We start from the raw sequence: 23,496 nt of genomic DNA on the forward strand, positions 1-23,496 counted from the left end.
GAAGTATGTCAGTGATATCACCTTTTTCGAACCATTTGTAAACCATACCTTATAGAAATAATGTTATTTATCTGTATAATTTGTGTTTGAAATGATTAGTCAGAAGACTGATAGTTAATGCACGGTATACCTGGTGGGTATTCCGGGGGTCGGCGCCCCCGCGGCTTGGTCCCTGACCAACGGTGGCTCTGGTTAACGCATGGTGACTCAAGTTAATTTCCACTCATTGTTGTTATTAATTCGTGATCTGTCTGGCGGTGCAGATCATTGAGGCTGCTGTCATATTCATGGAATTTATCCTAAACTTGTCTAGGCTAGAGTTCTCAGATAATGGTTATGAATGCCGAGGTTTTCCATGTAATAAATACACACGCAGCAGTGATAAACTTGATTTAGACAATTTTTCACCTGGACAACAGACTTTTTCAAATCGACAGAAATACTTGGGGATAAATAATTGTATAGGCGAAAGGAAGTATATACCTGGAGTCGCTTCCAGGGGGTCAGCACCCCCGCGGTCCAGTCCCAGACCAGGCCTCCTGGTTGTTGACCTCATTGGTCAAGATGTTAGTGCCCACCAACTGCAGTCCAGCGTATACATCACAACCCGGTTGATCAAGAACTGTTTAGAGGAACCTGTCAAGTTTCCTCTTGAAGACAGCTAGAAGGGACGGTGTGTTAAAGGACCACGAAGAATAATAATGGTTGAGATGTAAGTGTACTCGTCGCTCCCTCATTTTCATTGAAGGTATCCTGCACTATCTGCCAAGTCTTGTGTTCATAAGTAATAATTTCGGTATGGAAGTTTGGTACCAGTTCCTCCAGTATATTCAAGGTGTAGCTTATGATGTACGTTTCTCGCCTGCGTTCTAAGGAGTACAGTTCTAGGGACTTGGCGCATTCCCAGTAATTTAGGTACTTGACTGAGTTTATACGAGCTGTGAAGGTTCTCTGTTCATTTTCAAGCCCAGCAATTTCGCTTGCCTTGAAAGGGGGCCGTTAGTACACAGCAATATTCCAGCCTGGAAAAGGCAAGGTCAAGTGCGAGGTCAAATGCGGTGATAGTAGGTCAGTGTGATGATTGGTCTCGGTGATAGGCTTTATTTAACAACTGTGTTGCCAAAAGCCTAACAGTTTGTAGCAGTTGATTGAGTATATACATTTTGAAAGTGTTGAGTCTGTCTGATTATAACTGAAAATACAGGAAAGATGTTCAGTCTCTTAGCCTCGATCTACAATAAACAATAAAATATATAGGTACACATTTGTTGAGAAAAATTGTACATATTTGGTGCATCAGAGGCCAGTAGTCCCCCGCAGTCTACTGTGGGTGTTGACGGAGGCTGACGCTGCATTCTTCTGGGTTCTGCCACGCAGTGTGCTCTGTGGGGAAGTCTTGTCTTGTTACCTCTGTTTTCTTCACTATGGCTCTGTACTTGATTGGTATATTTATGGAAAAGCTCCAAACCCCGTAAGGATCGTATACCGCCTGTGGAAAATATTAACGTACATGCAAGCCTTCGATCGAACTGTTGGTGGAAGGTAGAATTGTGATTGTGGTGGCAGTGGTATCTCGTGGTCTTCGAAGAGACTTATCTAATGAACTATGTATGCGAGATAAGGGACGTAGCGGTTACAGTGAGCGGTGTTACCATCAGCAAGTCACCCTGCTGGTGTAAGACAGGTGAAGAAGGGGTGTGCACTACACCAGTTTGTTTAACGCTTGGTAATTAGGCAAAGATATATGTATGTGTGTGAAAGAGAGACTGTTAAGCTGAACAGCATGCCGGAATGATTGTAAGGGCAGCTAGGATAATCTTGTGCCTCTCCCCGTGCCCTCTGATAAGGGCAGCGATAATGGCAATGATAGGACAGAAGGTAACGCCGGGACTGTGCACCCTACCCCCTCCCCATATGTCCCGGGCACTGCTGTTAGTGTGTGCGTGTCTCTGTGTGGTAGGAGGGCTGTTGTTGTGCCCCCGACCTGAACTTCCTGACCTAGTTGTCGTGTGAGCGCCTCGCTGCCTACGTTCCAGAAGCGATGTTCTGAATGCCCAGTGACACTGAGGACGGTGGTAGGTGGCACCTACCAAAGGAACATGTGGTGGAGGCTGCAGTCGTGTCTCCACACTATGTAACACGGCTCCTACCTAGCCGCCCTCGGTAGGCCGTCATCAGAACCTGCAAAACTCCACATTGAACCTGTTCTCGTGGCGATTTGTAACTCTATGTGACTTCGGCGCGGGGCGGATTGTGTCCGGGAAAACTGATTTGCACAATCAGGAGAGGAATTTTGAGTGAGGTTGGCTGTAGTTTAGTGCCAGTAGCAGCAGCTGGGCATGTCTGTGGAGAAGAGTCAGAGAGGTCGAGGGGTGAGCCAGCACCCTCCGCCCATCCCACCAGAGACCATGTCCATGAACATTCATCTCAACATGCAACACGCAGCCATGCAGCACACCATGCGTATGATGAATGTTCTCCGTGAGTATTCGTCCACCTGAGGGCCACCAGGGCCACTACATTTTACATTTGGGAGGCAGAGGGTCACTTCACTGGGGACCACCCTGGGGACGGACACACACACACACACACACACACACACACACACACACACACACACACACACACACACACACACACACACACACACACACACACACACACACACACACACACACACACACACACACACACACACACACACCCACCCACCCACCCACCCACCCACCCTGGGGCCACACCTCGCTCACCTGCCATTGGTAACATAGGTAACAACTACTCTTTCAGAGGCCAAAAAAACGGAAAGCTGTGATTTTTAAGTATATATCAGCTTTATTTTTTAAGAATCATGATCCATACAGGTCTAACACTCCCTTGTGAATAATAATACTTTGCAATTTTTAATGTGTAATTATCTGAGTTCTGATTATCTAAGTTACAATAATTATCATACACAGTAATGGCAGCCATTTTGAAAACTTTGGATTTTCAAACGGCTTCAGGAAGAAATCCAAATATTTTTCCTTGAAGCCTTTTTATCCACTTCTCCGAGGCTATGGGTCCCACAATTTACACCAGAGGTGGACCCCATTATATATATATATATATATATATATATATATATATATATATATATATATATATATATATATATATATATATATATATATATATATAAAACTGGTCAATTAGCAAGAACTCGTTTAAAATTAAGTCTTTTCTAAAATTTTCTTTTATACGTTTAAAGATTTTTTTCATATGTTACTGTAATAATTAAAAAAAAAATATACTAGAAAACTTACTTAACCTTATTGTAACAAACTCGATTTATTTTATCCTAATCCATCTAAATATATTTTAGATAAGTTTGCAGTAATTTAATAAACAAACACAATGAAATATATGTTTTTTTTCGTTAGGTTCAGAATGATTTATGCGAAATTATTGCATACACATATTTTCGCTTGTCTTATTCGGCAAGAAGAGCTTTGCTATTTAAGCCAAAATAGCAAGTTTTACCTATTCGGCACGACACACACAGTCTGGTTCATGTAGGACCATAAATTTATTTTTTTTCTACGTCTCCCTCCCTCCTCTTGTGCCTCCTCTTCTGCCTCCTCCCTCTTCTGCCTCCTCTTCTGCCTCCTCTTCTGCCTCCTCCCTCCTCTTCTGCCTCTTCCCTCCTCTTCTGCCTCTTCCCTCTTCTGCCTCCTCTTCTGCCTCCTCCCTCCTCTTCTGCCTCCTTCCTCCTCTTCTGCCTCCTTCCTCCTCTTCTGCCTCCTCCCTCCTCTTCTGTCTCCTCCCTCCTCTTCTGCCTCCTTCCTCCTCTTCTGCCTCCTCCCTCCTCTTCTGCCTCCTCCCTCTTCTGTCTCCTTCCTCCTCTTCTGCCTCCTCCCTCTTCTGCCTCCTCCTTCCTCTTCTGCCTCCTTCCTCCTCTTCTGCCTCCTCCCTCCTCTTCTGCCTCCTCCCTCCTCTTCTGCCTCCTCCCTCCTCTTCTGCCTCCTTCCTCCTCTTCTGCCTCCTTCCTCCTCTTCTGCCTCCTTCCTCCTCTTCTGCCTCCTCCCTCCTCTTCTGCCTCCTTCCTCCTCTTCTGCATCCTTCCTCCTCTTCTGCCTCCTTCCTCCTCTTCTGCCTCCTTCCTCCTCTTCTGCCTCCTTCCTCCTCTTCTGCCTCCTCCCTCCTCTTCTGCCTCCTCCCTCCTCTTCTGCCTCCTCCCTCCTCTTCTGCCTCCTCCCTCCTCTTCTGTCTCCTCCCTCCTCTTCTGCCTCCTCCCTCCTCTTCTGCCTCCTCCCTCCTCTTCTGCCTCCTCCCTCCTCTTCTGCCTCCTCCCTCCTCTTCTGCCTCCTCCCTCCTCTTCTGCCTCCTCCCTCCTCTTCTGCCTCCTCCCTCCTCTTCTGCCTCCTTCCTCCTCTTCTGCCTCCTTCCTCCTCTTCTGCCTCCTTCCTCCTCTTCTGCCTCCTCCCTCCTCTTCTGCCTCCTCCCTCCTCTTCTGCCTCCTTCCTCCTCTTCTGCCTCCTCCCTCCTCTTCTGCCTCCTCCCTCCTCTTCTGCCTCCTCCCTCCTCTTCTGCCTCCTCCCTCCTCTTCTGCCTCCTTCCTCCTCTTCTGCCTCCTCCCTCCTCTTCTGCCTCCTCCCTCCTCTTCTGCCTCCTCCCTCCTCTTCTGCCTCCTCCCTCCTCTTCTGCCTCCTCCCTCCTCTTCTGCCTCCTTCCTCCTCTTCTGCCTCCTCCCTCCTCTTCTGCCTCCTCCCTCCTCTTCTGCCTCCTCCCTTCTCTTCTGCCTCCTCCCTTCTCTTCTGCCTCCTGCCTCCTCTTCTGCCTCCTCCCTCCTCTTCTGCCTCCTCCCTCCTCTTCTGCCTCCTCCCTCCTCTTCCTCCCCTTCCTCCTTCACCCCCTCTCCCTCCCCTTTCCCCAAGGTTGATTCCTTTTATGGATTCTAGGGGAAGGATTCCTTTCCAGGAATACGGGAAGGGAAAGACCCTTTACGCTGGTGGAGGGCTCTTGATCCAAGTAATTCAAACTAAACCTCCCCCCTCCCTCGGATCAAACCTGATTACCTCCCAGGCGCTGCTCGACCCTCGGTGATTTAAGCGCTACCCGATTACTATAATAGTAATAATAATTCTAGGTTGAAGAAATAGGTATTTTAGTGGGGGGGGGGAGAAGTAGAGAGGGGATACAGTGTTGTAGTTCTGGGGAGAATATAGATGTGTCATTGAGATGTAGAATGCAGCAATTGTTGGAGATAAGGTTGTGTGTGGGAGGGGTGAATGTTGAAGGTAAGGTGTGTATGGGGGGGTGAATGTTGAAGGTAAGGTGTGTATGGGGGGGGTGAATGTTGAAGGTAAGGTGTGTATGGGTGGGGTGAATGTTGAAGGTAAGGTGTGTATGGGGGGGTGAATGTTGAAGGTAAGGTGTGTATGGGGGGGTGAATGTTGAAGGTAAGGTGTGTATGGGAGGGGTGAATGTTGAAGGTAAGGTGTGTATGGGGGGGTGAATGTTGAAGGTAAGGTGTGTATGGGGGGGTGAATGTTGAAGGTAAGGTGTGTATGGGGGGGGTGAATGTTGAAGGTAAGGTGTGTGTGGGAGGGGTGAATGTTGAAGGTAAGGTGTGTATGGGGGGGTGAATGTTGAAGGTAAGGTGTGTATGGGGGGGGTGAATGTTGAAGGTAAGGTGTGTATGGGGGTGAATATTGAAGGTAAGGTGTGTATGGGGGTGAATGTTGAAGGTAAGGTGTGTGTGGAGCAGTAATAGTGAAGAAGTTAGTGTCGGGGGGGGAGGGGGGTAAGGAGGGGTAACTTAGTGTGATGGGTGGTCGTGGCGACTAATGGTTCACACTGACGGTATCTCGTTATCAAGCAGAACTAGACTCCCTGATAATGTGTGTTGATAACGCAATATACACGGGAGACACTAAGAGCCTCGTCTCTTATTTGATAAGAGTTCAACACAAGTTTGTAACCTTAAGACTCTCAAGTCGTTGAATAAGGATTTAAAGCCAGGTTTGAACTTTGTCTCGTGAACCATTCTTGGTGGTTCATCGTGAGCTAGGGACACTCTTAGGGAGGTAGGGACACTCTTAGGGAGGTAGGGACACTCTTAGGGAGGTAGGGACACACTTAGGGAGGTAGGGACACTCTTAGGGAGGTAGGGACACTCTTAGGGAGGTAGGGACACTCTTAGGGAGGTAGGGACACTCTTAGGGAGGTAGGGACACTCTTAGTGAGGTAGGAACACACGTGGACCCTCACGTGTCATTGCAGCTTTCGCTGCCTCTCTCTGCCATTAAAAATGAAACCTAAACGTTCTCGCATCGTTTTGACGTAATTTGAGGTTAATTTACGTTCCCTAACTTCGAATAGTAAGAGATTTTTTTTTTCCGAAGGCGAGAGGGCATCAACGTAGCGAAGTGCAAGGAGTGCGAGTGCAAGAGCCCACGTCTTTTTCTGGGAGAGTTGAGTTGGTCATTGTGATGAAGTGGTGGCTGTTTACCGCGGTGTGCGATAACCGAGTCTTGTGTATCATTTCGCCAGCCAGTGGCTTCTTCAGTCCAGGCTTGAGGGACTGTCTACCTCAGACTCCTCCTCATCTTCCTCGTATCTCTGCATTGGACTGAAGATGCCACTGGCTAACGAGAAGTTACCAGAATAAAGTTACCTAAATGTTGCACAAGTGTCTCGTTTATCAAATTTCCTGTGTGGTAAACCGTTTATTCACAGCTTAACGTGTGCCTGATACGTTGAGCTTGTCGGGGAGCGAAACGTTTGGCTGCACCGAGGACCGTTGTGTTGGGAACTTTTCTTTAAAAGAACATTGAGCTGAATCATTGGACATTGTAGTTAGGCTGTAGACGCTAAAAAAAAAAAAACGAAAACCTAAACTATCGTTGAACTGGATGAGGGAAAAGTTGCTGTTGACCTGGAAAACGTTTAGGTGAGAGCGCTTGTTTCCACATTGTAGCTATCATGAAGGCGTACAAGATTGGCTAAAATCATAACTTTAAAAGAGGTGGACCGGTAAGCCAGTGGAAGGCCTCGGTCAGATGGCCGAAAGCTCCACCGGCGGGTTATAATGACTAAGACCCCGTGTCAAGAGACGCTTGTCCTGTTTCCTGACGAATGTTACCTAACCTAGCAATGAAGGTGATGTTTTTATCTAGCCATGGCAAGGAGAGTTATATTTCAGTTATTTTTTTTTTCTATGGTGATATGAGCGCGCAGACGCGTTCCAACTTGGTATTGAAATCACGAATCACTCGATTAGTGTACTTTCGTCTCTCAAGTCGTGCAATCTTTTAATTTCAGAATTATGATCATGATTTATTCTGAGGATTATAATGTTTTTCCCTTAATTAATTTATATATATATATATATATATATATATATATATATATATATATATATATATATATATATATATATATATATATATATATATATACGTACATATACACACAGTACTGGTTGTGTCTTAAGACTACAAGGATTAAGATCCCTGATGTTTTCCATTTGATCGAAAGAAAAAATGTACAAGTTGGAAATAAAACTGGACCACGTTTCGGTCTGGCCTGGCCTGGCCCATTTGCCAGGTCCCATGTCCAGGAGGGACCGAAGCGTCTAAGAGTTTCGTTTTCCAGTTTGTGGGCACATTGGGACGGGTTGAATTTTAGTTAGCTTATATAGGGAAAAGTGTGTGTCAGGTACACATAGGTGTATACTAAGACACATGTGTAGTGCTAGAATATTTATTGAAAGAGAAGCTTCGCTCTAGGGAGCTTTTTCAATCCGTTGTTTACCGTATTCTCCGGCATATAAGACGCACGAGAATATAGGACATGTATAAGATGATATTTCCAAGCAGTCGTAAAGTAACGTAACGTAAACAACTGCTAAAGCATAACCCTAAAGCCTACCTTTAATCCTGACCTTGAGCATATTAGGCGCAGAGTGATTTTCAAAGACTTTTTTTTAGGGGGGGGGGAAGAAGTTGCGCCTTATATGCCGGAAATACGGTAAGTTTCAAGAAAGCTTCTCGGGCGAAATGTTACCTCGATAAATCTCCTGGTACTAAATGTGTCTTTAGTTAATTTTCCTCCCCTGGGGTGCCGGGAACGAGATCATTGTCTGATCTCAAATCTTTACAATCATATGTACGTACATTCCTAGAAAGGTTCAGCTCTCCTAGAGTGAGCTCTTCTTACACTAGATTTGTTTTCTTTCCTAGGCAGCAACAATGAGGCCCAGACCTTCCTGTCCAGAGGAGGTCAGGTCATCATCAGGATGAGAGGGCTTCCCTACGACTGTACTCCCAAGCAAGTGGTGAGTGCGCCAGCCCCCACCCCACCTCCCTCACACTGCCTTGCCACTATCTCCACATGCAGGGGATGGCCGGTTGACATCCCAGACTCAGAGAGAGAGAGAGAGAGAGAGAGAGACTGACTGAGAAACAGAGAGAGACTTAAGTGGTTGGTTGATTGAGATTACCTATATTTAGATACACGAACTTCTTGTGTGCCATCTACCACACTGGAATATTTTCCATTGCATGCCTCTTGTTGTTTCCGTTAATGGTGCCCCAAAAGTTCTTTTTTTGTCTTTACTTTTATAGACGTCAAGGAAGTTATTCTTATATTTCATCCTCTTGCAACGAGGACCTTTCTAGTGCCTTTATTCTTGCAACAAGAACCTCTCCAGTGCCTTTATTCTTGCAAAGAGGACTTTCCAGTGCCTTCTTGCAACGAGGACAGTTCCAGTTCCTTTATTCTTGCAACGAGGACCTCTCCAGTGCCTTTATTCTTGCAACGAGAACTTTCCAGTGCCTTCAGTCTTGCACTCGTTAACAAACATTTTAACACCTCAGTGTATACTAATGGAGATTTTGATAAAAGTTGAAGATGTCTGTGGTAATCAGTGTTATTCTGGAATGATTTCTGAACGTCATGTAACGTGTCATGGCTAACATTATGTTACCTTTATGACGTTTAATGATTTGAGTGAATTTTTTTTCATGGCTAATATTTCACTCTGAATGAGACATTATCTGATAAAAATTAACATAAATGGGGATTTATGGAAATTAGTGTTCACGATCACCATCATACTTTTCAGTTATTTTCCCTTCTTATTCTTTCTTCCTCTTTGTTTATCCTTCATTCTCTTATTATTCATCCTTTTTCCTTATCCCCCCTCCTCCTTTGTCTCCTTTTCTCCCTTCTCTCCTTTTCTCCCTTCTCTCTTCTCCTTTGTTACCTTCATTCTCAATTTCACACTGTCTTCATTACTTTTCATTTCTCTGGTGGACACGGTGGCCGAAATTATGGAGAATATTAGAGCCAAAGCGTCCGTAGCTCAGTGGCTTCTGCAACCGAAAGGGCTCAGGTTAGATTTCCAGGCGAGAAGGAAGTCTCCATTCACCTGAATAGAGAGAAAAACACAGGCTACAAAAGGAGCTTTTACCGAGATAACGCTTCACTCGGTATCGAGCTTCGTCATACAGATGTTACAGTTAACACGCCTGTGTAACCTCTGTATGGCTTGATTAAGATCCACACAGAGCGAAACGTTGTCATAGTGAAAGCTTGTTCTGTGGTCTATGAGTTATTATTTATACCTGCTGCCCCCTAACCAACCACCGGTAAATATGAACGTTGGTGATAGTCGGCTGTTCTGAGTCTCATCCTGTGGAAGTGTATTCAAGAACGCAACTTAAATAAGCCACATGTCTTTCTTGGGTTATGAGTCCCATTGGGTTAGAGACCCCAAGTTCTTCCCTGTGACTGCCTGCCACCACTCCACACTTATAGCACAGCTTATAAAGTAAATAGTTAAGCTACATAACACGGCTACTAACTGGTGAAGATCTTGCGCAGTGCCGATAAGTTGATGAATAAAAAAAGAGGTGCAATATTTGAGTATAGTAACGTGTTGCACGTGTCTTAGTCATCAACTGGTGAAGAGCATTCTTCTGGTGAATACTCTAGTGGTGTGTGGCACTCGTGTTATTCTCTACGGTGATTTTTTTTTTTCAGGAGGCAAGTATAGGTCATCGCCAGAGTCTTTGAGTCACTCTTCTGCCTCAGATTGCCTCTTTTGCTCCCAATTTCACCATGATTACTTTTTTTTCGGCCTGAGATTTGATCCCTGGACCTCGGTGATGAGGGCTCTCTCTAGTCACTAAGCTAAGGTAGACTAGCAAATATTAGTGTGTGAAACACTGGAGGATTTCTCCGCACAGTGTTTGACCCTACAAGCTCCCAGACGAGATTGGAGTGTTCCTCCATTCTTATGTTTTTATAATTTCTCTAGCCTGTTAGTCTTGTTTCCTGCAGTCCTTCCTCTTCATCGTGGTGTGTGTGTGTGTGTGTGTGTGTGTGTGTGTGTGTGTGTGTGTGTGTGTGTGTGTAAGAGATTGGGAGTCAATGTGCAGCCCCCCGTCCCACCCCAGCACTGTCTTAATCACCAGTCACAAACACTTAAGATGGTGTCCTCCCGTGATAGCTCAGAAGCGCTACCAACCCCTTCGCTGTGACTGTGTCGGCTTCACTACTGTCATCGTCACTGCTGTCGTCATCACTGCTGTCGCCGTCACTGCTGTCGTCGTCACTATCACTGTTATTAATTTGTGACTCAATGTATCATCATCCTGTAGTGGAAGAATGCATGCATCCCCATCAACCACTCTCCTAATACCACCTTCGTCTCACCCACCACCATCCTTGTCTTCTCCGTTACCTCTATCATCACACCTCAAACTCTCCGTTAACCATCACTTTCATACTCTATTGTAACACCCACTACTACCACCGCCATCTTCCATACTACTACATAGACACAAACTCCCATAACCTTCCCGTTCTCACTACTAATCGTCACCTTTACCAACAAACCCCAACATCCCATTACCTCCTCATCCAAATCTTGTCAAAACTTATATTCCTCTTCCCCCCCATCCTGCCGCAGGTGGAGTTCTTCGAGTCTGGTGAGAACGGGTGTCAGATTCTGGACAGTGAGGATGGTGTGCTCTTCGTTAGGAAACCTGATGGGCGGGCCACCGGGGACGCCTTCGTGCTCTTCAGCTCGGAGGAAGACAGCACCCGGGCGCTGGGCAAGCACAGGGAGATCATCGGCTCAAGATACATCGAACTCTTCCGCTCGACCACAGCGGAGGTGCAACAGGTGAGGGAGCAGGTGTGGATGACCGAGGTTGTTTCTTATGTGGGGGATCGGGGGGGAAGGGGGTTACCGTGTCAGTGACATGTCAATGAATAACAAAAAAAGGAATAATACCTTGACTGGAACGGTACACAAATAACCCGCGCATAGAAGAGAGGAGCTTACGACGACGTTTCGGTTCGACTTGGACCATTTACAAAGTCACACAATGTGACTTGGTAAATGGTCCAAGTCGGACCGAAACGTCGTCGTAAGCTCCTCTCTTCTATGTGCGGGTTATTTGTGTAACATGTCAATGGTATGTAAATAAGAGTCCGTTACCTAGTGTCACAGCTTAGGAATGTGACAGTTGAATTTGAGTCGCTAATACTAGCTGGTGGTTTCACATAATTCGATCTTCATCAGGAATCTAATTACACCAAACAATGTTGGATCCATTCACTGAGCATTTTTAATATCCTCTGCACAAAATGGAGGATCGACTACATCACCAGTATGATGAGACGAGGTATCTTCAACCACGTTCGACTTGCCAAGCAAGTGTGGGATGCAAGGATTGAATTCCTGTATTGTCAGACTCGCTCTCTAATCGTTCAGTAGATTGTTCTGGAACAAATGAATTAGTGTTGCTTGATCTGTCTAGACATGAATTGGATGCTGGTAGATATCATGGAAATGTTTTAAAGCCCAAACATTGGCTAACACTATTTGCTCAATTACAACCTTGGTTAAGACTTTACTAGCAAATTCAAATGGGTGTTAAACTTGCCATCAGTCCTTTATGCTAGGACGGGGCCTATGCTAGTAACACTAGTGTCTGTTGTTAGAAAGGTTTTTCAAAATCAGGAAACATTAATACAGGAGCAGAAGTTAACTTGTCTTCTAATGTCTGAAATGTTCTTTCTTGACAGAAGGTCCAAATGAAAGTATCATCTTTCTTAATTCGGTTGATGGAGCAGAAATGGAAGAAAAATTTGCAGTGAAGGTTCTGTAGAAACCTGTTGAACCCATAAATCAGCAATTTTTGGTATTGGAAAATTTTGTACAGCTGTTACTTCAGAAATTTGATATCTGACCTGAGGCATTGACCTTCTTAGAGCTTTATTTTTAAGTTAGCTTCTTCAGGCTGACCAAGTGCCAAATCTTGAGATGTGTTTCCATGTCTTTTGACATGATTGTTATCTAAGTACACCATAAGGGCATTGCCCACGAAGCTTCTAAAAGTATTTGTCATTAACTTTGAAAATGGGGTAGATGAGCGTAATCCAAATGCCATTTTGAGGAAATGATAATGACCTGTAGGGGTGGAGAAGGCTGTTAACACTTGGCTGTCCTCATGGAGAAGGACTTGCCAAAGCCCTAGGATGGAGAAAACTTTATTAACACCTATAATGTGTAACAAGTCACCGGGAACAGGTAGTGAGGAAAAGATCTGAAATTGCTTTAACATTCAGCTTCCAGAAATCAATCACCTGATGCAAAATATCTTGGGTACTAAAATCATAGGCGCATTTGAGGGTAAATTGCTGAGTGATGACACTATTATCAAGCAGCTGGTTGAATGAGACTTCTGCTATTGCTACCTGAGAATGTAGTAAATACGTTAGCAGGTATGTAAATAGGTCTAGTACCAGGCTCTAAGTGGAATGTGGTGTAATATTCAATTTGTTAAATACATCATCTTGCCTGACAATACTAGCTTTATATATGTTCAGTACTTGTAAAAGATCTGTGACTACACCTGGGAAGTCAGTTGGGACTTTTTTCCTCCCACTGGTGGGAAAGATTCTTCCTGGTAGTGCAAGAACATGAAGATACACAAGATCTAGAAACCAGGACCTTAAAAAATAAAGGGTTGACAGGAGTACATTTACATTTTATATTTTTGAGACAGTATGGGATGGAGCGTGTGTGTGTGGAGGGGGGGGGAGATGAATTTAAAACGTCTGTGATATTGCCTTGCAGTCCTCTAAAAGTTAGGGAATTCTGACCTTCGTAGGGAAATTCATGAAATCTCCTCAAACATCTTCGACAAATGATTAGTCATTTATAACACATTATTGGGGAAGAGCTAAACCCGTATCGAACATGTACCTGGGGAATTGGGGGGTTATCAGGTTTGAAAAAAAAAAAAAGAATCGACACTGTAGTTCGTTTCTTCAGCTGTCAGCTCTTGAAAGGTATTTATAATAGTTGTGGAAGTAAAGAGAGAGTTTCATAATGGTGGTGGTAATCTCTGCTGTCTCACGTATTGTCGTTGTCCTCAAGAGCTGATAACCTCCACGAGTGGTTAGTAGACAAGACCAGGATAAGAAACTCCCGTCCTCTCCCAAGGCTGAGTCTTGTACAAGTAGCGTGTATCACAGCCACTCTGGCACCTTCACCAATCTTTCGTTAGCTAATCCCATCAGTGCACGCACACTGGTGGATCTTTTACTCTGATTAACTGAGTTACATAATCTTTATCTTCTCTAGTTACGACGCCCAAGGTTATTAGGCTGTTACTTTAGTCTCTCTCATTGCCCAGTTGCTTTACCTTCAAGACTTGTTGACGAACTCTGATCCTTCTCCAGTTTCTGTAAATACTTTATCAAATCTTTGCTCTCTCTTAAAATAGCAAATTTCCATGACTTAAAACAGAAAATGAGAGTTCTTCAGTGACTGTTTTAACAAATTCCATAACTGTTTTAACAGAGAAAGAGTTCTTGCATGACTGTTTTAATATTGCAACACAATATTCCTCAAAGACTTGTTAAGTTATACCATGAAGTAAGGAAAGATCCTGAACTTCACCTTACGAAACAAAAATGTGATAGTAATTGTGGACAAGGTAGATTATAGTGGAAAAAATGAACATGTTATTAGAAGACGGAGGAACTTAAACTTATACTTGACTGCATCGTTACTTTAAATAAATAATAACAGGTTGTTTATGTAAGGTGTTACGACTGACTCTCAGGTACCCCACACTTTTGAGAGAGAGAAAACTTCAGATGAAGCCTCACTTCGTCCTGGCTCGTTATCAGGTCACTGGACTTAGTGACGTTGTGTAGAAATGTCCTCTTCAAATGGGCGTAATTTGTTTAAGGCTTCCAGCTTCGGTATTGTGAATTTTATTCATTATGAGAATATATATTTACATTTGTTGACCTTCGATGTCAAAAAAAAAAATGGACTAACTTTGTACTGTACTTATTTCCATGCTTATCTGGGCGCAGCGCTGACCGTAAGTACCCGAGTTATGTATGTTGATCTCTGGTATATGTAACACCTGAGCACCACAGCCGATTTGTAATCTCAGGATCACTAGTTCGTGGGTTCTCGATCCCAAACACTCCACTGAATCTTTTTCGGTGTTTTGGATGCATGTGTGGGACGTTCACCCTACACTTGAATGTTTCTAGACACGTGAGGGGGAATTATAACCCCTACAGTTTAACATGTATCTTGATACATGTGTGGGAGATACATCTCACCAGTTGAGATCATATCTGGGTACGTATACCTGGATGCAGAACCAAGCCACATGGGGATGTAAATCTATACCTCCAGATCTTTCTCACTCGCGTGCGCCGTCAGGAGCTATGCAGTGTCGCAAGACAGCAACACATAGGAGGGGGAAATTTACTGAGGCAAGGCAGAAAGCATCAGAGAATTCCCCCTCCTGTCTGTTCCTGTCTTGGAACATTGCATAGCTCCTGACGACGCACGAGTGTGCCAAAGATCCAGCGTTAAAGACTTCCATCCCTATGTGGCTTGTTGTGCACACATAAATGTGTCACCTTGCATGTTTCATTCTTCATTTATCAAATTTTCTTGTATGCTCCAGTATTTAGTGATTTTTATGGTTAAATATTCGCAGTCTGATTTCATTAAATACGATTTTTTTTTGTCCTGATTACTTTTGTTCAGAAATAATTTGTAGTAAATAATTTACGCCAACTCTGACATTTTAGTGTATTGTACCTAAAATTTTAAAATGTAAAAAAAAAAAAAAATGGTGCCCAGATACCTAAAGTCAGTGCCGGATCAGCCGGGCTGTGGCTCGTACGTCGGACTGCGTGCGGCCAGCAGTAACAGCCTAGTTGATCAGGCCCTGATCCATCGGGAGGCCTGGTCATGGACCGGGCCGCGGGGGCGTTGATCCCCGGAATAACCTCCAGGTAACCTCCGAAATGTCGAAATTTACAGTAAAGCAAAAATAAAGACAGATGTTTCGTATGAGATGTTCACATTTTGTTGTTCTAAAATTTTAGGCAGATATATTGGACGTGCATACGAGTGGGCGAGTTGGACCTGCCCAACTTGGATCAGTAGGCCCTCAGCAGTGCTCCTCCTTTCTTACGTTCTCACGAAGCCTGAGTTTAGGTGACACATTAAACTTGTCTTGGGCGATACTGCCGTCAACGACACAGACTAAACGAGCCTTCAAGATTGTCTTTAGTTACTGAGCGAGTCACCGTGTGACTGAGCGAGTCACCGTGTGACTGAGCGAGTCACCGTGTGACTGAGCGAGTCACCGTGTGACTGAGCGAGTCACCGTGTGACTGAGCGAGTCACCGTGTGACTGAGCGAGTCACCGTGTGACTGAGCGAGTCACCGTGTGACTGAGCGAGTCACCGTGTGACTGAGCGAGTCACCGTGTGACTGAGCGAGTCACCGTGTGACTGAGCGAGTCACCGTGTGACTGAGCGAGTCACCGTGTGACTGAGCGAGTCACCGTGTGACTGAGCGAGTCACCGTGTGACTGAGCGAGTCACCGTGTGACTGAGCGAGTCACCGTGTGACTGAGCGAGTCACCGTGTGACTGAGCGAGTCACCGTGTGACTGAGCGAGTCACCGTGTGACTGAGCGAGTCACCGTGTGACTGAGCGAGTCACCGTGTGACTGAGCGAGTCACCGTGTGACTGAGCGAGTCACCGTGTGACTGAGCGAGTCACCGTGTGACTGAGCGAGTCACCGTGTGACTGAGCGAGTCACCGTGTGACTGAGCGAGTCACCGTGTGACTGAGCGAGTCACCGTGTGACTGAGCGAGTCACCGTGTGACTGAGCGAGTCACCGTGTGACTGAGCGAGTCACCGTGTGACTGAGCGAGTCACCGTGTGACTGAGCGAGTCACCGTGTGACTGAGCGAGTCACCGTGTGACTGAGCGAGTCACCGTGTGACCGAGAGAGTCAGCTAACTTTTACCTGATAAATCAATTAAGGAGAACACACAGGTGTGGGGGAAGACTGACTTGTTATGCAGGTGTGGGGAAAGACTGGCTTGTTATGCAGGTGTGGGGAAAGACTGGCTTGTTATGCAGGTGTGGGGGAAGACTGACTTGTTGTGCAGGTGTGGGGAAAGACTGGCTTGTTATGCAGGTGTGGGGAAAGACTGACTTGTTGTGCAGGTGTGGGGAAAGACTGGCTTGTTATGCAGGTGTGGGGGAAGACTGGCTTGTTGTGCAGGTGTGGGGAAAGACTGACTTGTTATGCAGGTGTGGGGAAAGACTGGCTTGTTATGCAGGTGTGGGGAAAGACTGGCTTGTTATGCAGGTGTGGGGGAAGACTGGCTTGTTGTGCAGGTGTGGGGGAAGACTGACTTGTTATGCAGGTGTGGGGGAAGACTGACTTGTTAGGCAGGTGTGGGGAAAGACTGGCTAGTTATGCAGGTGTGGGGGAAGACTGACTTGTTATGCAGGTGTGGGGAAAGACTGGCTTGTTATGCAGGTGTGGGGAAAGACTGGCTTGTTGTGCAGGTGTGGGGAAAGACTGGCTTGTTGTGCAGGTGTGGGGAAAGACTGGCTTGTTATGCAGGTGTGGGGGAAGACTGACTTGTTATGCAGGTGTGGGGAAAGACTGGCTTGTTGTGCAGGTGTGGGGAAAGACTGGCTTGTTGTGCAGGTGTGGGGAAAGACTGGCTTGTTGTGCAGGCGTGGGGGAAGACTGGCTTGTTATGCAGGTGTGGGGAAAGACTGGCTTGTTGTGCAGGTGTGGGGAAAGACTGGCTTGTTGTGCAGGTGTGGGGAAAGACTGGCTTGTTATGCAGGTGTGGGGGAAGACTGGCTTGTTATGCAGGTGTGGGGGAAGACTGGCTTGTTATGCAGGTGTGTGGGAAGACTGGCTTGTTGTGCAGGTGTGGGGGAAGACTGACTTGTTGTGCAGGTGTGGGGGAAGACTGACTTGTTATGCAGGTGTGGGGGAAGACTGACTTGTTAGGCAGGTGTGGGGAAAGACTGGCTTGTTATGCAGGTGTGGGGAAAGACTGACTTGTTATGCAGGTGCGTGGGAAGACTGGCTTGTTATGCAGGTGTGTGGGAAGACTGGCTTGTTATGCAGGTGTGGGGAAAGACTGGCTTGTTATGCAGGTGTGGGGAAAGACTGGCTTGTTATGCAGGTGTGGGGAAAGACTGGCTTGTTATGCAGGTGTGGGGAAAGACTGGCTTGTTATGCAGGTGTGGGGAAAGACTGGCTTGTTATGCAGGTGTGGGGAAAGACTGGCTTGTTATGCAGGTGTGGGGAAAGATTGGCTTGTTATGCAGGTGTGGGGAAAGACTGGCTTGTTATGCAGGTGTGGGGGAAGACTGGCTTGTTATGCAGGTGTGGGGAAAGACTGGCTTGTTATGCAGGTGTGGGGAAAGACTGGCTTGTTATGCAGGTGTGGGGGAAGACTGGCTTGTTATGCAGGTGTGGGGGAAGACTGACTTGTTATGCAGGTGTGGGGAAAGACTGGCTTGTTATGCAGGTGTGGGGAAAGACTGGCTTGTTATGCAGGTGTGGGGGAAGACTGGCTTGTTATGCAGGTGTGGGGAAAGACTGGCTTGTTATGCAGGTGTGGGGAAAGACTGGCTTGTTGTGCAGGTGTGGGGGAAGACTGACTTGTTGTGCAGGTGTGGGGGAAGACTGACTTGTTATGCAGGTGTGGTGGAAGACTGGCTTGTTATGCAGGTGTGGGGAAAAACTGGCTTGTTATGCAGGTGTGGGGAAAAACTGGCTTGTTATGCAGGTGTGTGGGAAGACTGGCTTGTTATACAGGTGAGGGGAAAGACTGGCTTGTTATGCAGGTGTGTGGGAAGACTGGCTTGTTATGCAGGTGTAGGGGAAGACTGGCTTGTTATGCAGGTGTGTGGGAAGACTGGCTTGTTATACAGGTGAGGGGAAAGACTGGCTTGTTATGCAGGTGTGGGGGAAGACTGGCTTGTTATGCAGGTGTGTGGGAAGACTGGCTTGTTATACAGGTGAGGGGAAAGACTGGCTTGTTATGCAGGTGTAGAGGAAGACTGGCTTGTTATGCAGGTGTAGGGGAAGACTGGCTTGTTATGCAGGTGTGGGGAAAGACTGGCTTGTTATGCAGGTGTGGGGGATGACTGGCTTGTTATACAGGTGAGGGGAAAGACTGGCTTGTTATGCAGGTGTAGGGGAAGACTGGCTTGTTATGCAGGTGTAGGGGAAGACTGGCTTGTTATGCAGGTGTGGGGAAAGACTGGCTTGTTATGCAGGTGTGGGGAAAAACTGGCTTGTTATGCAGGTGTAGGGGAAGACTGGCTTGTTATGCAGGTGTAGGGGAAGACTGGCTTGTTATGCAGGTGTGGGGAAAGACTGGCTTGTTATGCAGGTGTGGGGAAAAACTGGCTTGTTATGCAGGTGTGGGGAAAGACTGGCTTGTTATGCAGGTGTGGGGAAAGACTGGCTTGTTATGCAGGTGTGGGGAAAGACTGGCTTGTTATGCAGGTGTGGGGAAAGATTGGCTTGTTATGCAGGTGTGGGGAAAGACTGGCTTGTTATGCAGGTGTGGGGAAAGACTGGCTTGTTATGCAGGTGTGGGGGAAGACTGGCTTGTTATGCAGGTGTGGGGGAAGACTGACTTGTTATGCAGGTGTGGGGAAAGACTGGCTTGTTATGCAGGTGTGGGGAAAGACTGGCTTGTTATGCAGGTGTGGGGGAAGACTGGCTTGTTATGCAGGTGTGGGGAAAGACTGGCTTGTTGTGCAGGTGTGGGGGAAGACTGACTTGTTGTGCAGGTGTGGGGGAAGACTGACTTGTTATGCAGGTGTGGTGGAAGACTGGCTTGTTATGCAGGTGTGGGGAAAAACTGGCTTGTTATGCAGGTGTGGGGAAAAACTGGCTTGTTATGCAGGTGTGTGGGAAGACTGGCTTGTTATACAGGTGAGGGGAAAGACTGGCTTGTTATGCAGGTGTGTGGGAAGACTGGCTTGTTATGCAGGTGTAGGGGAAGACTGGCTTGTTATGCAGGTGTGTGGGAAGACTGGCTTGTTATACAGGTGTGGGGGAAGACTGGCTTGTTATGCAGGTGTGGGGGAAGACTGGCTTGTTATGCAGGTGTGGGGGAAGACTGGCTTGTTATGCAGGTGTGTGGGAAGACTGGCTTGTTATACAGGTGAGGGGAAAGACTGGCTTGTTATGCAGGTGTAGGGGAAGACTGGCTTATGCAGGTGTAGGGGAAGACTGGCTTGTTATGCAGGTGTGGGGAAAGACTGGCTTGTTATGCAGGTGTGGGGGATGACTGGCTTGTTATGCAGGTGTAGGGGAAGACTGGCTTGTTATGCAGGTGTAGGGGAAGACTGGCTTGTTATGCAGGTGTAGGGGAAGACTGGCTTGTTATGCAGGTGTGGGGAAAGACTGGCTTGTTATGCAGGTGTGGGGAAAAACTGGCTTGTTATGCAGGTGTAGGGGAAGACTGGCTTGTTATGCAGGTGTAGGGGAAGACTGGCTTGTTATGCAGGTGTGGGGAAAGACTGGCTTGTTATGCAGGTGTGGGGAAAAACTGGCTTGTTATGCAGGTGTGGGGAAAAACTGGCTTGTTATGCAGGTGTAGGGGAAGACTGGCTTGTTATGCAGGTTTGGGGGATGACTGGCTTGTTATGCAGCTGTGGGGGATGACTGGCTTGTTATGCAGGTGTGGTGGAAGGCTGGCTTGTTATGCAGGTGTGGGGGAGGACTGGCTTGTTATGCAGGTGTGGGGGAGGACTGGCTTGTTATGCAGGTGTGGGGGAGGTTACCTGGAGGTTATTCCGGGGATCAACGCCCCCGCGGCCCGGTCCATGACCAGGCCTCCCGATGGATCAGGGCCTGATCAACTAGGCTGTTACTGCTGGCCGCACGCAGTCCAACGTACGAGCCACAGCCCGGCTGACCCGGCACTGACTTTAGGTATCTGTCCAGCTCTCTCTTGAAGGCAGCCAGGGGTTTATTGGCAATTCCCCTAATGCTTGATGGGAGGCTGTTGAACAGTTTTGGGCCCCGGACACTTATGGTGTTTTCCCTTAGTGTACCAAGGACTGGCTTGCTATGCAGGTGTGGTGGAAGACTGGCTTGTTATGCAGGTGTGGGGGAGGACTGGCTTGTTATGCAGGTGTGGTGGAAGACTGGCTTGTTATGCAGGTGTGGGGGAGGACTGGCTTGTTATGCAGGTGTGGGGGAGGACTGGCTTGTTATGCAGGTGTGGGGGAGGACTGGCTTGTTATGCAGGTGTGGCTTGTTATGCAGGTGTGGGGGAGGACTGGCTTGTTATGCAGGTGTGGGGAAGAACTGGCTTGTTATGCAGGTGTGGTGGAAGACTGGCTTGTTATGCAGGTGTGGGGGAGGACTGGCTTGTTATGCAGGTGTGGCTTATGCAGGTGTGGTTAAGAACTGGCTTGTTATGCAGGTGTGGGGGAGGACTGGCTTGTTATGCAGGTGTGGCTTGTTATGCAGGTGTAGGGGAGGACTGGCTTGTTATGCAGGTGTGGCTTGTTATGCAGGTGTGGGGAAGAACTGGCTTGTTATGCAGGTGTGGCTTGTTATGCAGGTGTGGGGGAGGACTGGCTTGTTATGCAGGTGTGGCTTGTTATGCAGGTGTGGGGGAAGACTGGCTTGTTATGCAGGTGTGGGGGAAGACTGGCTTGTTATACAGGTGTAGGGGAAGACTGACTTGTTGTGCAGGTGTGGGGGAAGACTGGCTTGTTGTGCAGGTGTGGGGGAAGACTGGCTTGTTGTGCAGGTGTGGGGAAAGACTGGCTTGTTGTGCAGGTGTGGGGAAAGACTGGCTTGTTATGCAGGTGTGGGGGAAGACTGGCTTGTTATGCAGGTGTGGGGGAAGACTGGCTTGTTGTGCAGGTGTGGGGAAAGACTGGCTTGTTATGCAGGTGTGGGGAAAAACTGGCTTGTTGTGCAGGTGTGGGGGAAGACTGGCTTGTTATGCAGGTGTAGGGGAAGACTGGCTTGTTATGCAGGTGTGGGTAAAGACTGGCTTGTTATGCAGGTGTGGGGAAAAACTGGCTTGTTGTGCAGGTGTGGGGGAAGACTGGCTTGTTATGCAGGTGTAGGGGAAGACTGGCTTGTTATGCAGGTGTGGTGGAAGGTTGGCTTGTTATGCAGGTGTGGGGGAGGACTGGCTTGTTATGCAGGTGTGGGGGAGGACTGGCTTGTTATGCAGGTGTGGGGGAGGTTACCTGGAGGTTATTCCGGGGATCAACGCCCCCGCGGCCCGGTCCATGACCAGGCCTCCCGATGGATCAGGGCCTGATCAACTAGGCTGTTACTGCTGGCCGCACGCAGTCCAACGTACGAGCCACAGCCCGGCTGATCCGGCACTGACTTTAGGTATCTGTCCAGCTCTCTCTTGAAGGCAGCCAGGGGTTTATTGGTAATTCCCCTAATGCTTGATGGGAGGCTGTTGAACAGTTTTGGGCCCCGGACACTTATGGTGTTTTCCCTTAGTGTACCAAGGACTGGCTTGCTATGCAGGTGTGGTGGAAGACTGGCTTGTTATGCAGGTGTGGGGGAGGACTGGCTTGTTATGCAGGTGTGGTGGAAGACTGGCTTATGCAGGTGTGGGGGAGGACTGGCTTGTTATGCAGGTGTGGGGGAGGACTGGCTTGTTATGCAGGTGTGGGGGAGGACTGGCTTGTTATGCAGGTGTGGGGAACTGGCTTGTTATGCAGGTGTGGTGGAAGACTGGCTTGTTATGCAGGTGTGGCTTGTTATGCAGGTGTGGGGGAGGACTGGCTTGTTATGCAGGTGTGGGGGAGGACTGGCTTGTTATGCAGGTGTGGGGGAGGACTGGCTTGTTATGCAGGTGTGGGGAGGACTGGCTTGTTATGCAGGTGTGGGGAGGACTGGCTTGTTATGCAGGTGTGGCTTGTTATGCAGGTGTGGGGAAGGACTGGCTTGTTATGCAGGTGTGGGGAAGAACTGGCTTGTTATGCAGGTGTGGTGGAAGACTGGCTTGTTATGCAGGTGTGGGGGAGGACTGGCTTGTTATGCAGGTGTGGGGGAGGACTGGCTTGTTATGCAGGTGTGGGGGAGGACTGGCTTGTTATGCAGGTGTGGGGGAGGACTGGCTTGTTATGCAGGTGTGGGGGAGGACTGGCTTGTTATGCAGGTGTGGGGGAGGACTGGCTTGTTATGCAGGTGTGGGGAACTGGCTTGTTATGCAGGTGTGGTGGAAGACTGGCTTGTTATGCAGGTGTGGCTTGTTATGCAGGTGTGGGGGAGGACTGGCTTGTTATGCAGGTGTGGGGAGGACTGGCTTGTTATGCAGGTGTGGGGGAGGACTGGCTTGTTATGCAGGTGTGGCTTGTTATGCAGGTGTGGGGGAGGACTGGCTTGTTATGCAGGTGTGGCTTGTTATGCAGGTGTGGGGAAGAACTGGCTTGTTATGCAGGTGTGGGGTAGAACTGGCTTGTTATGCAGGTGTGGGGGACTGGCTTGTTATGCAGGTGTGGGGAGGACTGGCTTGTTATGCAGGTGTGGCTTGTTATGCAGGTGTGGGGGAGGACTGGCTTGTTATGCAGGTGTGGCTGGCTTGTTATGCAGGTGTGGGGAAGACTGGCTTGTTATGCAGGTGTGGGGGAGGACTGGCTTGTTATGCAGGTGTGGCTTATGCAGGTGTGGGGAAGAACTGGCTTGTTATGCAGGTGTGGGGGAGGACTGGCTTGTTATGCAGGTGTGGCTTGTTATGCAGGTGTGGGGGAGGACTGGCTTGTTATGCAGGTGTGGCTTGTTATGCAGGTGTAGGGAAGAACTGGCTTGTTATCGTCACTTCAGATTTTTTTTTAAATTTATGATACTTATTCCAAGTGTTTGTGTTCACGCTCTCAAATATGATTGATTCAATGTTTGCCTGCGGCCAGCAGTAACATCCTGGTTGATCAGGCTCTGATGCACCGCGAGGCCTGGTCGTGGATAGGGCCTTGGGGACGTTGACCCCCAGAAACCCCCAAGGTAAGTGGGTGATATTTGTTAGTGTCGGAGTGAGAGGGGATGAAGGGAGAATGGAATGGTGTGGGGAAGAAGGCAGAATTGTGGGGAGGAAGTCGTAGGGGTAAGGGAGACTTGTGGC

At 47.6% G+C, this 23,496-nt stretch overlaps 1 protein-coding gene across 8 annotated transcripts in view; it reads left to right on the forward strand.

The window, feature by feature from the left end:
• The window catches only part of fus (epithelial splicing regulatory protein fusilli), a 302,666-nt gene that overhangs the window by 243,519 nt on the left and 35,651 nt on the right, over positions 1 to 23,496 (forward strand). For 5 of the 8 annotated variants that reach the window (XM_053777566.2, XM_053777569.2, XM_053777568.2 and 2 more), the window contains 2 exons: positions 8,205 to 8,317; positions 10,958 to 11,173. In XM_053777566.2, the coding sequence (XP_053633541.1) occupies positions 8,205 to 8,317; positions 10,958 to 11,173 (329 nt within the window). The remainder of the gene's footprint in view (positions 1 to 8,204; positions 8,318 to 10,957; positions 11,174 to 23,496) is intronic. The other 3 variants (XM_053777572.2, XM_053777567.2, XM_053777565.2) reach the window with 1 other exon arrangement.

The sequence above is a fragment of the Cherax quadricarinatus genome, chromosome 18 (assembly GCF_038502225.1).
Source record: "Cherax quadricarinatus isolate ZL_2023a chromosome 18, ASM3850222v1, whole genome shotgun sequence".
NCBI classification, from domain to species: Eukaryota; Metazoa; Arthropoda; class Malacostraca; order Decapoda; family Parastacidae; genus Cherax; species Cherax quadricarinatus.